The sequence below is a fragment of the Echiichthys vipera genome (genome assembly GCF_963691815.1).
Source record: "Echiichthys vipera genome assembly, chromosome: 5".
NCBI classification, from domain to species: domain Eukaryota; kingdom Metazoa; phylum Chordata; class Actinopteri; order Perciformes; family Trachinidae; genus Echiichthys; species Echiichthys vipera.
The window spans coordinates 23863137-23877554 of record NC_139830.1 but is presented as its reverse complement, the minus strand read 5'-3'; the positions used below and the strand labels follow the sequence as shown (position 1 = coordinate 23877554).

The following is a 14418-nucleotide window of genomic DNA, read 5'->3' as shown; positions in this document are numbered from 1 at the left end:
GTGGGTTGCCTGTCTCTGTGTTAGCCCTGTGACTGACTGACCCTCTGTTGCCCAATTTCAGCTGGGTTTGGCGCCAGCCTCCCCTTGTAAGGGATAAGCGGTTAGAGATAATGGATCGGTTAACTTCTGTCCCTTTTACCTACTTTTCACAATGATTCCAGTCATTATCCTCTGACAGACAGACTCCACAGTACTGTGGTAGCATGGATTAAAAAACAGGAGGTGAGGGGGGAAACAAAGATTAGAAATGAAAACATCTGGAAGTTTGCTTGTGAAATTGCTAAAGCAGAGGTTATAGCTTAAAATTAAAAATGGTACTATTCTTTGTGGCATTCACAGAGCTGACTGGACGTGCCTGCAGGTTTTGTTTGCTAAAACAGCCTTTGCACATTCACGTTCATTTTGAGATAAGCATGAGTTGTCCAAAAAGAGCACACAATTCAATTGTTGCGATATGGGGAAAATATAACCCAAAGATATTGATATGTTAATGTTGGTCTTCACCTTAGTAAACACCAGATTATCAACTGATAATGATGATGACAATGTCAGTCAGTTTTCAGATTCCCGCTAATGTACTGCAAGAATGTATCTTCAATGTAAACGGAATAAGTGGCACAGCATTGACCTTTGTCATGGTCTCCTGAATGCAGAACAAAATCCTAGAGAAAGGCACAATACTATAATCAATCCAAGCATAAGGTCGATGACCTTCTTGCAACACAACATAAATCTTATAAGCTCTTTAGCTACTGTATCCTAACTGATTACACGCTGCAGTCACTATGAACTTCATTTTAGGGGTAGCACAAAGAAGGGGGCTGTATACCATTGACAGGATTATATAAATGAAGACCATAATACTGTAATCTCCCAGAGAAATGAGAGAAACCAGTGCACATTCCGACCCCAGCTAGCTACCACCCTGGTCTGCAACTGTCAGATTAACAAACAGCTGGTTCTACAGTGACAGATTACATTCACACTTGCTTTCCTGTCTTAATGGTATGTTTTTGTACATTGTGAGTTTAAAGAAAAGTGCCTCTCAGGATCAGATCCATCAAAGAAGTCATACTTTAGAGGATGACTATTTAACCAGCCATGCAGAAATTGCTGGGATTCATCAGTGTCAAGAGGCATCTGGAAAAGCAAAAATCATGCCTGCAATTCTCCCAAGTACAATGTTTTTAATTATCTTCACTGTTTTGAAGCAGTGCAGAAAATATAGAGGAAGCCATCATCTACCAAACAAAGTAACATACTCTAGCTTATCCAGGCATCTGATGTGAGCTGGTGTTGATAAAAAAAATCCAATGTTTGTCGATATTTTGATTAACAGCTGATCAGCTAGAATATCTTCCATCTGGAATCAACTCATCATAATACATCCCCAGTTGCTGATTCACTTGAGTGCGATACCAATACCAAACCAGTGAACATCAGTTGCACAATGTTGTTAAATCTATTATAAAGATCACCGGACCAGTTTTTTTTTTGTTCTTCACAGTTGAAGCATTTATGCTGGTGGTTGAAAGTGCCTCTCTATGAACAATTTAAAACATTTTAAACAGGGATATGGGATTTATCTTTATTAATAAATATATATGAATGAATAGAACAGCTTTAAAAATCAAATTAATTAAAAACTCTATACCGTAGTTGTCAAGGTGTGTTAAGATGTGTTTTGTATGGAAAAGGAAAAAATACTGTGTACTCCTGTCGTCCCCTTTGCTTGGATTTTTGTAACGCTTTTAAGACATACCCAGGTACTCCATCACAGCATTGAAAGAAATCAACTGTTAAAAAGGAACGATATTGGGTCAAACAAAGAAAGACACGAAAGACACAACACTGAACAGTTGTCGGGTCAAAATCAAGCAATCCATTGGACTTAAAAACATCTTCAGCTTCACAGTAGAGTTCCAGTTGATTGTTTGATTTTGACCTGGTGTTGAGTATTTACCATCCGGAGCTGAGCATCTTAAACTTCCATATGATTGTAGCTATAGTTACACACTGGTGGTACCTGAATAGTTCAAATTTGCACCTGATAAGTCCTGATTTCATGTCAAAATGTCTTGTATGTGTCTCGTTTTTCTTTTGTTGGTGAGAATTCACACCCTGTTGAACACCGGTTTGAATTTACATCTTGCATACAAATTGTGTCCAGGATCAGTAAAACCTTAAAGAGTAATTCCGGTGCAAAAAAAAAATTCCCATGTTCTTTTTCGGCACTTACATACATCAAATAAGCCATGGAGACAGTTTTGTTTATGAACTGTTTACGGAGAAATACAGTAGAGTCACAGCTGGACGTGACAAAGACTGATTAGCTCGGGGCAGTACGGTGATGGTATTAAAATGGCTTTTTTTAACCACTAATACTGCTCAAAATAATACCAAACCTCTGCAGTAGCATGAGAAGAGTCCCTACACATAAAATAAAGCACCAATAGGCTCCTTCCTGGTACAGGGGCCAGTTGGTAAGTCTTTCAGAATACTCATTCAATAAACTCTGGGTTCTCTAACTATGTTGTTGATGCTTTTCATTTTATATTTAGGGACTCTTATCATGCTACTGCAGAGGTTTGGTGTTATTTTAAACAGTATTAGTGGTTAAAAAAGCTGTTTTAATGCCTTCATTGTACTGCCCCGAGCTAAATAGTTTTAGCCACGTCCGGCTGTTAGCGACTCTACCGCATTTCTCCTTTAATAGTTGATAAACGGAAAAAAAAAAACTGTCTCGATGGCTGATTTGATGTATGTAAGTGCCGAAAAAGACCATGGGATGATTTCGCGCCAGAATTACACTTTAACTGTTAAATATTAAAATGATCAAACTTTCATTGTGCGCACAGTGGGGATTTTTGTTGACAATGAATGCAACACGAACATTAAATTCTCATAGAATGAACGTGTTTTCACATCCAAATTAGCATTATTTTGAAGCAATGTTGAATGTATTCCTGTCAGGAATCATCTCATCAACTGTAATAATCCTAATCACCAATCAATAATAATCCCATTTAGCTCTCCTTAGTCACAGACAGTAATTCTAAATCTGAAGTTCTGTCACATCATCCTGAATGTCCTATAATGCAACGCTTAGTATTACCTGTCAGATTTGGGGTAAGACGAATTTCATTACATCTGTAGGATTTTATAACCTGTGTGACAAGGCCTGTACACCTTGCAGTGTTTGATATGTGTTTGTAATCCACTACATAATGAGGATGCCATTTACAAGCCTTAGCCTGAGTGAGGTGAACATGGGTGTGAAAGCAGGCAAAGAGAAAGATGATTCAGGGATGCGAGAAGCTTCTGCCAAGCCAGTGACATGTGTTATCAGCCAATGTGATGACTTAAGTGACCACCCACTTTACATTGAATCCAAGGGCCATCTCTCGACATCATCTTTAACGAATTATTTCTAATTGCATAATACAGTAGTTGGCTAATTGGTGAAGTACTTGCAAGCAACATGTATGTATGCCAAAAATATGACCATGGTGATCTACAGTGTAGTATCTAAGCATACACAATGATATGTGCAGAACAAGCAAAACTAAGGTTATTAACTCATAACCCTTGTTCTCTGCAAACATGAGTGTCTCATGAAAATTGTTCTCCAGAAATGAGAACATATGATTGGAAGTAAACTCAAAAGTATCACAACAATCAAATATTCAAAATGGGTAGGCCGCAGTTTGAAAGAAATACTAGTTTTACCTCAGATCTTCTTGGTGTAACCCAAACGTTCATGAATGAAACTCTGGAGACGTTATCATAAGTGATATTTTTCCCATCCAGTAAGAGAAAAGGCTGTGCATGCAGAGAAAAGGAGCAATCAAAACAACCAGAAATAAAAGGTTGAAGGATGTAATGTTCTCACATAACTTTAGTCATTCTGAAACAATTCCAACATGACAAAACGTATACATGCATGTTTATGAACTTTATATGAAACAAAAGCAAAAAAAAAATATATAGACAGTAAGCAACTGATTGAGTGTCAAGCAACTTCAATAACATTTTGTGGGAACACTCATTCATAAACAAACAGCCGTCATTGAATAAATCAAGATATTTTTTTTAAATACAACAGTACATACAAAAGTGGTAAGAGCACATGCTGTTATGTCAAAGCTTCTGTGTGCTATAAATATGAAAATTGCAAACATTTTATAACAGAATACTCTCAAACTTACTGCAGTTGTTGAAATGAACATGGCAAACATGCCTCAGAAGATAACACTTACACTTACCCCATGGCATAACGATGACAATTTCTTTCCACACAAAACAATGTTACAGGTTTTTTTTTGTTGCAAAAAACAGCAAGGCCAAGATGGTCAAGTGTCTTGATGTCAGAAGTCAGTAGACATCTGTCATCATAGAAAGGGTTTCAAATGTATTCTTCCAATTAAGACTAAAATGTTCATGTGCTCTACGTCAAAACTACTGAAAACACTAAACTCTGCGTTAAAACTGATTTCTGCTGTGATTGTAACAATGCAGTTCAGCACATTCAGACTTCATGTTTTTGTTGGCCCAGTGATTAGTCCTCTGAAGACAACAATGACGATGTGTATTAGGGTTCGTAACAGTCTTTGATCGAGTCCCCTAGTGTGTTAATACTTGTTGTGCCATTCGCATTGACCAACACTCACCTCCTCAATGTCCAAGTTTTTTCTGGATTTGTAAATAAACTCTCCAATTGCTACAAAAACTGAGAGGACTAGTCCAGCTGCCAGCACAATAAAGATTCCCCCTATGTTCTCTACACCCAGAGCACTGGCCTCTTTGCTGTCCTCCTCTGGGCAGCCATTCCCTCTCCACCATTTCTCCTTCATCATGTGAAGCTTCCCTTCCTCTTGAAGCTGCAAGATGGCGATGGTGACCTTGTCTCTGTAAGGGGAGCCTACAGCAGGATAAAAATAAATGATTTTACTGCCATTACCAATGTCATAACCTGCAGGTTTGTTGTTTCGTAGACAAGTAGAAAGCAATTATTGGTTATCATTATTTCTGTGTTTTGTGTTTCTCATCTCTCTTACCAATCGGAGTTCCCACTCCATATCCCTTTGAATCTATCAAGCCTCCAATCTGTGTGAGGTTGCAGTTACGCTGGCTGATGTACTCGATGCTGGTCGACTCCATCAGGAGAGCGTAGTCCGTGGTGAGCACCCTCTGAATCCCCTCCCGGTTGTTTTTCACCAAAGCAGTGTTTTTCCTGCTGCTCATGAATGCCCACATTTTCTCGTAAGTTGAGATCTTAGATTTCTGTTGAATCAGAATCAGGATTTATGGAAGATTAAAACAATTCGTCTGAATTTTCAACACTGCAAACAACAACACGGGTTTACACAAAACAGATAACGTTGATTCATGGTCAGCGGTCGAGGCTTGATTCTAATATTTCAAATGAAACTGCATTCAGGGACTAACTGTCGTCAGGAGCAATCACCCTGATGCATGGCGGGAGATGGGATGTGACAAGTGTGTACAAATCTGTCCAAGTTCATTAAATTGTCTCTGTACACTCATTGCTGTGCTACAGACAGAACAATAACTCTTTATAGAAAAATTGGCCACAGGGTTTTGTTAATCTTCCTGTATGAGGCAGTTTCTAAGATACTAACCTTTAACCCTACTCTTTTTCTGAACTCAACCCATCAGACAAGTAGGGCATGTTTCTGTAATAACCAAGGACTGATGACTCCAGGGTAAAACTTGTCAGGCCTATTAATATCACTGGTGTTCTTGTTTGCATCCCTCCCCCCCATTGTTGTGTAGTATACTTTCCCATTTTCGGTACAGTGGAAAGAATTTTACCTTAAAAAAGGTCATGGTGGAGCCATCTCTTACAGCCCCGTACTCTATTTTGGTTTGCTTGGCCAAGTCATCTGCAGAGTCGATTGGTGAGTCCATTCTCTCTACTGTGAGGAATGCAGCCAAGTTGGCAGTATATGAGGAGATTATGATCAACGTAAAGAACCACCATATGCCACCGACTATCCTTGTCGAGAGGGCCTTGGGCATCAATTCGGATCCTGTAAGATAACACAAGGTACATTATGAATTTTACTAACAAATACATTATGAGACAATGACGATACAGTAACAAATAATAGCCATGACACTATCTTATTTTCACAGACACACCACACATTATTCTATTTATGAAGGTGAGGATTGAAAATGCTCTACCAAAGTGAAACCTCTGCCCGGTCTGAACACAGCGTAATAACATACAATTGTAATTGCAGTATAGTAAGTATACCTTGCTGCATAAGTGCTCCAACTCCAAACCAGACACTGTTTATTAGAGTGAAATTGTTTTCAACCACATCTGAGTCTGGGTTGCAGGGGTGAGGGTTGTACCACTCATAGGGAGTGAACCTGAAGGTGAAGAATTAAACAGTCACAATTCATGTAAATAAAATGCGATGACTTGATAATGACAACATAATATCATATTAAGGCCTGTGGCAACCACTGATGGTTACTCATTACTACCTGCATTTAGCCTCTCTTTCATTTAAACAGGCAAAAATAATTCTGAGGTGGTCATTTACTACAGTAGTGTGTGATGCATTAATATGTCTGTGTTTCAGCCAGAATGAACAGTTGACTATTCATAAACATAAATAGATTTCATACAGGAAGTTAAAGTGTTCAACCAAAATTACATTTTGTTCTTGGCTAAACAAAGCTGCTAACCATAATGAACACAAACAAAGTAATTCTAGCTGAAGATTAGGGCAATAATCCTGGAATTTGCTTTATGCTTTTACCTGGCAATAACAAACAGCACACAGCTGACACCGAGGCATGCCAGTAGCACATACATCCAGATATCAGGAGAGAGTGGATTGAGGAAGGAGAATACTCCTGGATTGGTGCCATTGGGTTTGTGGTAGAGGATGCTGATCCCCAGCGTCATGAAGGGCTTAGAGAAATCTATCACCTTTTCCCTCACGTATGTGATAGTGAGGGGGGCCACAGCGAGGTCGGCCACCTGGTACAGGACAAAAACATCAAGCATTAACACGGTCAAAGACAGACGACACTGCTTATCACTCTGATATTACCTCACGTATAATATTGATAGGTACTTACATGGTCAATGAGTTCTCGCACCATCCCGTTCCACTCCCCCTTGTCATTCTGAGCTCCATATTTGCCATCAGACACCAGCTTTACCTCATAGGAGAAGCCCAAAATGTTGGAGAGCTCTTTGAGCAGGTCCAGGCAGTAGCCTTCAAAGCGATCATTTCCATACAGGGGCTTGTCAGATTTTTTATACATGACATAAGGATTTTCCTGGAACAAGGCGCATAACAGACTTCCTTAGTTTTATCAAGACATTCCTGATCAAAAGCTGCATGATAATTACTTTAATTCATACCAGAATTGTTGTGACAATGAGGGTCCTGTTGGCCATTGAGTCGGTCACATTAGTGGATGAGTCCTTATTGTTTTCTGTTAAATTAAGGCCTGTTTGGGAGTTCCACACACCAATCTGTAAAGAATAAAACAGCCAAATAATCACAGTGACTAGAAATCACAGATCCATAGTTGCCAGAGTCACCTCCACAGGATCACGGTAAGGAATGCAAAGAAGGGAAAAGTACTTGTACTTGTACTGGGAAGCAGAATAATTACAGTGAAAGAACACATCAAGACTAGAAAATGAGGCAGGGAGAAAAGGAAAATAATCTACACATATGTACTGTAGGTTGCGCCCAGTGCAGAAATGCTGAACATTTCTTCCCACCAGTACCAAATACTTATCTTTTTTAGACAATGGGAAACATCATAGAGGGCAGCAAGTACAATACATTTATAAAAAAAAGTGCCAATATTCCTTTAGTCTGCCAGGGCAGATAAAGTACAGACCTTTTTCCACACTTTATTCAGGCGGCTGTTGCCTGCGATTGTCTTGCAAAAATAATAAAGAGAAGGCATTTTAATCACAGAGCCCTGAACTTAATAAAGAAAAAAAATAATGAACAATTATGGTGACTTTTATCTTGAAGGCAAATGTGGAAAATAATCACTCCTTTGGATACAGCTATTATTTCATTTTAATTTCAATCTTCACATCTGTGTTTGACGTAAATAGAACTGTCATTGACGGATAACAGGCCTGTTAATGATCTGCCGAAATTGAAAGCAGCATTGTCAATGTGATAAAAGGAAAATCTACAAACCTTTAACCTTAAATGACAGCTACAATTATTTGCAAGATCTATGTGTCAAAGCAGTTCAAAAAGTTCCTTTTTGAGAAATAATTAGTGCACCAGGTTTCAAGATACTTTCATTGTTTTAAAGACAAGTCCTCTTTCTGCAATTGTACTTTAAAAAGGAGGTTACAGTGAATGGCTGTGGTCTATATTTGTCTATATTTCCCTACTCTGTTGTTTACTAAAACAGCCTGTCCTGACTGTATAAACACAGGTCATATAGTTCACCTTCTCCAAGCCATCTTCCTTCAGGCTGATGACATCTAAATCAAATTCTTTCCGCAGGCCGTCCGTCTTGTTTATAATAATTTGTCCAGTCAAGCCGTTCCATTGTGCCTGTGGCATAGAGAGTACAGAAAACAACACCAATGAATCCCTCATTTTTATGTCATATTCACAAATGCAAAGTCAAGCAGAGGTCTGGAAAAATGAAAACAATTCTTAACATGATTAATAATTGATGAGTGCTTCATTAAGCAAAGAACATTGACAAAGGCTAACTGCATCTCAAAGGGCTTTTTTGCATTGGCTGGATCCTTAGTGGAAATGTTAAGTAGATACCGTGGTGGACAGTGATGTAAATGGAGCAGGCAGCCAAAGCCTCTGTCTGAGTGGAGAGCAGCGGGTGGGCAGCAGAGCTCAGACATATTTGTATGAAGTTTATAATGAAGTGGGCTCAGCTGAATAACAGTCAGGTTAAATATCTGTTACAGGGGGCTTAGAGAAATGGACTGCATCTCAGTTTATACTCATGGAGGAAGCTGAGAAGCCCTTTTTTATGGGAAGATGGCATATCTACAAGTCAATACAGTCTCAGGTTATTTTGGCTGCGAATCAAGGTGTAATGAAAATACAATTAAAGCGTCAGTTCACCCTAAAACCTTCATCAACCTTCGTCTTCATATAGCAACTCTTTTAGAAACATGTGATGAGGGTACATCTAAGCCAGGGGTGGGGAACCCTGCTCCTGGAGGGCTACTGTCCTGCATGATTGAGGTGTCTCCCTGCTCTAACGCACCTGATTGTAATGCTCTGCTCGTTATCAAGGGGGTCAGGGATTTAATTATCATTAGACTCAGGTGTGTTAGAGCAGGGAGAAACCTAAAACATGCAGGACGGTAGGTTCCCCATCCATGATCTAAGCCCTAAAGCACAGCCACATTCCTATTTGAGACTGTTGCATTATATTTATGAGAAATAAATGATGAGAAATAATCTAATCACACACGGATGAAAAAAAAAGCATGCTGCTGCGCCCGCATTTACATATTATCACTGAACAAGTGTATGACTGATAATCCATATTTATTCTTTCTGCACAAACATAAAATAGTTGGTTGGTGTAAGAAGGAAGTAGTTGTCAGATAAACTGATTTTGCCTGTGGATTACTATGAGTAAGTGTAACTTATTATTATGAGTAAGTGTAACTTGCCTAACAGTGATAATATGTTATTTTGTTTGAAAACTGACACAGCTGTTAATAATAATAATAATAATAATAGCTATACAATTTGGGGAAATAAAGATGATATATGTGGGAAGAGATTTGTGACGGTTTATCTTTAAAGGAAATGTCTCAAAGCTCACTGTTACCCTCTTTCCACCAACTCAAACCTAGTTCTGGTTCTGGGCTGGTGCTCGTGCCAGTTCACAATTGGTTCAACTACTGTAGCGGACCTTCTAAGAACCAGCTAACTTTTCCACAGGCTAGAGAGCCAAGTCATTATGTGAGTCTATACACATTTGGATTCCTAGTGATGCTAACGCCAACTTCAAGCACAACATCAGTGAGATTTGCAAGCAGATTTTGTCCTTGAGTTCATTTCTGTGGAGGACCACAGTGCAGCAAGACGGATTGTCTTTTCCGCTGATCACTGCTTGGATTGTAAGTCCATAATGATGCTCTAGATTTTAAAAGTGTCGGTCATAAAGTTATGATTGGTCACAATAACCCCGGCCCCAGCCTTTGACATTCGTAGTTTGTAGTTCGCAGCTCAAATTTCGCAGCTCAAAGTTCGTAGTTCTGACAGCCAACAGAAAAGTGTTTGCTCTCAGAGCTATAAATAATTTGGGGTACTGGGGTTTACACAAACCAAATGCCACTGAACACATGGTACTGGCCATAGCTCAAATTCAAATATGAAATATAATTAGTAATCAGGGTCACTCATTTCGAGCCATGCTACATCTACAAAATATTTCAAACTCAATATATATATACATATATATATATATATATATATGTATATATATATACACACGCATTATATGGCTCAGTCTGGAGGAATTTTTGTTAAAAATCAATTACGGAGGCGCTGAACCACACTGAACCTTTATGTTTCATAATTTTGTTCTTTCATCCTAAACAGGAACAGTTAGTTTGTAACAGAAATTAATTTGATTCAATCTACTGGAACTAAAACAAATCTATTCTGACCCGAAGTGTTATTCATCTATCTTCATCATTCCAAAGTGCCGCACTGCTTCACAAGCTTTACATAAGGACTTAAATTAAGAATAAAAATATGTTGGCTCTAAACAAAGAAAAATTAGTATTACTAGAGTCGTGTGGCAATGCACACACACAAACATACGATTCAAGATTAAACTGGATGCCATCATGAGTAATGTTATCCCCCTTTATTAAGTTTCTGACATCTGTTTCTAATGCAAAGATCTTCCGCTTCTATAGAAGGTTACAGAGTATCATTTAGAGAAGTTGCCCTTTGATTAGACCGCTTCACACAGTCTTATTGCACACATCTGTGAGACCTACTTCACCCCTAAGTCCAGATTTATTCATGTCATTAAGTCTCTTTTTAAATCCTCACCAATCAAAAGTTTCTCTGTCATGACCATGTGCTGGTGTCATTACTGTACATGTAGGGATGCCATGGATCTTCTTGGATCGGAAATCCAGATGATAAAAAGGATGAGAATTAGCTTCAATATACCAACGGAACCTCACTAATTATCCATGAATATACTGGACAGTCCTTCAGCGCCACTGTGAGAAAAACACATTTGCTTTTATTTTTTACATTGCTCCCTCATCCCTCTACATAAGATGCTAACAAACAAATTCATTTTAGAATTAAAATATGTGATACAGTGTTATTTCCTGCAGAGGAAATAGTCTTTTGTGATTTCCCTTCCCAAAGAGAGCAGAATACAGAGTGAGTCACAGAGCAGCCGCCCTTCGATTCAATGTCTTGGCCAAGGACACTTCAGAACACGCAGTCATAAGATGTACTTTGAAAGGTCCATATCAGAAGTTTGCATCCTTTAACCAATTCAACTTAAATTTTGTATACTATGCTACAATGTACCACAGTCTTTTTTCACCATCAGGCAGCCACTGGTATCAGATTCATCTTGCAGAGACATGAAAAATGACTCTCTGTAAGTGATCCACCACAGTGAACATCGTGTCTGATTGGATTGTTGTCAAAGTTACATCAGGGTAATGTTGGTGCAGGCTTTTCAAATCAGTCATGCTTGTCAACCACACAGAAATAGGGAGAAGCATCATGTAAAATCAATGTAAACCATTGTAAAATACATACACATATTTAAAAAAAAAAGTTAAAAAAATGACCATGTCAAGCTTTGGTCAGTCAGCTCTAGAGCAAAACAATTGAGAGTGGACACTGGGAATTCCTTTACTGCTGGATAATATGATCCCTATGATTCCTCGGGACAAAACTCTCAGGAACACAGAAAACAAAGTCCATGTTTAATCACTGAACTACAGTGCAAAGCACAACTTGATGTACATGGATATATGAAAATATGAGAATTGGCAGGTCTGCTAACTGATAAAATAAAGATAGACTAGATTCTTCTTAGGCTACGTAGGCTACTTAAGCTACGTTAGGTAACAAAACTACATGGCTACGGTTAGAAAAAGATCACTGATAGGCTTAAAAAGAGTCACGGACATAAAATCATGGACGGAATTTGGTTAACTTAAAACATATCACCAATGACTTTTGGTTTGGCACAGGACACAAACACCAGTCTCCTGGCTGAGAGTCCTGTGTTTTATTTCACCCATCCATCACTCCTAATGTGGAGTTAGGGGTCTTATAACTATGTAAACTTACTTCCTTTTGCTCCTGTGATAAGGAAAGCCACAAACTATTGAAACCCTCAGTTACAAACATAACTGTGGATAACTGCTTGCACAATCGACCTATAAGTACAGTAATTTTTTGGCAGAGAAAGGTCTGGATCTTGACGCAGTAATAAAACTAGGATTAAATGCCTTGTGGTTTTATGCCTCCATCAACCAATCAAGTTACAGTTTACATCCATGTTTGTCCAGACTTAAAGCGTGGATGCTTCAGACATATCTTCAACCAGGCAGCAGAGAAGATCTAGACAATCTTTTAAGATTACTGTCATCAATTCAGTATCCAACTAAATGTCTCCTCTATGTTCCTGAGTTATGGTGTTGAATAATGGAAAGAAAGATTATGATGTCACAGTCGAGTTGACCGTTTGGACGTAAACGTCATCACTTCATCATGTTTATCCTTATTAGACATTTTTGTGGAAGGTTGCAATTAGCATAGAAATTGCTGAGTTATGGGACAAATATGCAATTTGTGACGTCACAGTCAACTTGACCTTTGACCTCCAAAGTATAATCAGTTCATCCTTGAGTCCAAATGGTTCATGAGCATTCACAAAAATTATGGACAGATGGGGGACAGACGGATAGAAAGGTCTAAAACATGTCTACTGAGCTTTTGCTGAGTCTTTACTAAGATTTCCAACAAAAAAATCGATCAATTTTGGAAAGTATTGGCTGGTAGTGGAAAGTTCAAATGATTTGTAGTAAATGGGCCAAAACATGGAGAAAAAACAACAGTATGGTACCTTTTTAAATGAATGCACTGTAATAAAAACAATGCATTTGAAGATATAGGACATCAGGTTTATAGCGTTGAAGACATAACGCAGAAAAATACACTGTTAACCACCTATGGACAAGAAGCTCATGTTCTATACTTCAGTGTGTTTATGTAAAAATGCTGATCACAAAATACAGACAATATATGCTGAGGCTATACCGCTGAAAAGCTCATTTACTCACTCTGCACTTTGGGCTATTTGACATTGCCCGTGTCCTTCAATATTCTGTCTGTACTCACGATTTAAAAGCTCATCTGTTAAAGACACATCTAATAAGAGAGTGCAACATAACGAGAGAGCCTATTAACTTGAAAATATCTTTGCAGAGCTGACAAAATCTCCTGCCACAATTAAACTGAGATATCCTTCATGTTTGTCAAACTGTCAGTGTTTGCGTTTAAATGTGCTTGTGTTCATTGTGTTCCTCTTCTGTCTGTTGTCAGATCAATGCAGAATTAGGTGCTTTTTCAATTTTTAATTACCTAGGATCTACACTACAGGATACACTTACATGGAAACTTTCAAACTTAAAACAAAAAGGATCTAGAGGGAAATTTTGAACAAATATATCGAGAATTAAGTTTAATAATAAATCATTATTATCTTGTCTTGTTGGCATCTGTATAAAAAGCTCTAAAAAGCTCTCATCTGCAGCCATTTGACAACCAACTAATCTAAGAAACCCCCAACATGCAGCTCATGACGTCAATCCCTCGTTCATCACATCTGATCTCCTAACTCTATTGTTTCTGCTCCTGCACCCAAGGAAATGAAATAGAGCCAGCAGGCTGTGAAATGGATGGATGGATGAATGGATGGAGGAAGAGGGGTGTGTGTCACACATTCAGAATCTAAACTCACGTCTTTGAGCATGTACATGAAGCGTGATCCAAAGCGCCAGGGTTTGTGTCTGTGGCACTGAAGGGAGCTGACAGTGATCTGGGAGGTGCGTTGCGAGGCAGCAGCCACCATGTAGACGGCATCGTACATCAGAGCTGCTTCAGTCTGAAAGAGAAATGCGGCCGTCAGCACCCATCAGCAGGGATACCGTCGTGCACTTATCACATCAGGACTGTTGATGTACATGCACAGCACAGTACGCTTTCTCAAAGCATACCCAGGAACTGCAGCGCTACTTCTACAAATCACATGGAAAGCAATCAAATAGGCAACCACAATCAGCCACAGTGAGCACAATTTGATGAGCAATTTTATTCAAAATACCTTTTTGGCTGTACAAGCAATCAG

General features: G+C 38.7%; 1 protein-coding gene across 3 annotated transcripts in view; it reads right to left on the bottom strand.

The window, feature by feature from the left end:
* Positions 1-4631: 4631 nt before the first annotated feature.
* The window catches only part of LOC310947209 (glutamate receptor ionotropic, kainate 1), a gene marked incomplete at its 3' end in the record, with an annotated part of 29821 nt that continues 20034 nt past the window's right edge, over positions 4632-14418 (bottom strand). The window contains exons 7-16 of one of the 3 annotated variants that reach the window (XM_083913946.1): positions 14032-14175; positions 8462-8585; positions 7903-7934; positions 7412-7525; positions 7123-7326; positions 6798-7021; positions 6284-6402; positions 5836-6053; positions 5058-5283; positions 4632-4921 (exon numbers count right to left, since the gene is read on the bottom strand). In XM_083913946.1, coding sequence (XP_083770072.1) covers positions 4632-4921; positions 5058-5283; positions 5836-6053; positions 6284-6402; positions 6798-7021; positions 7123-7326; positions 7412-7525; positions 7903-7934; positions 8462-8585; positions 14032-14175 — 1695 coding nt within the window. Of the gene's footprint in view, positions 4922-5057; positions 5284-5835; positions 6054-6283; positions 6403-6797; positions 7022-7122; positions 7327-7411; positions 7526-7902; positions 7945-8461; positions 8586-14031; positions 14176-14418 lie in introns of all 3 variants that reach the window. The other 2 variants (XM_083913947.1, XM_083913948.1) reach the window with 2 other exon arrangements.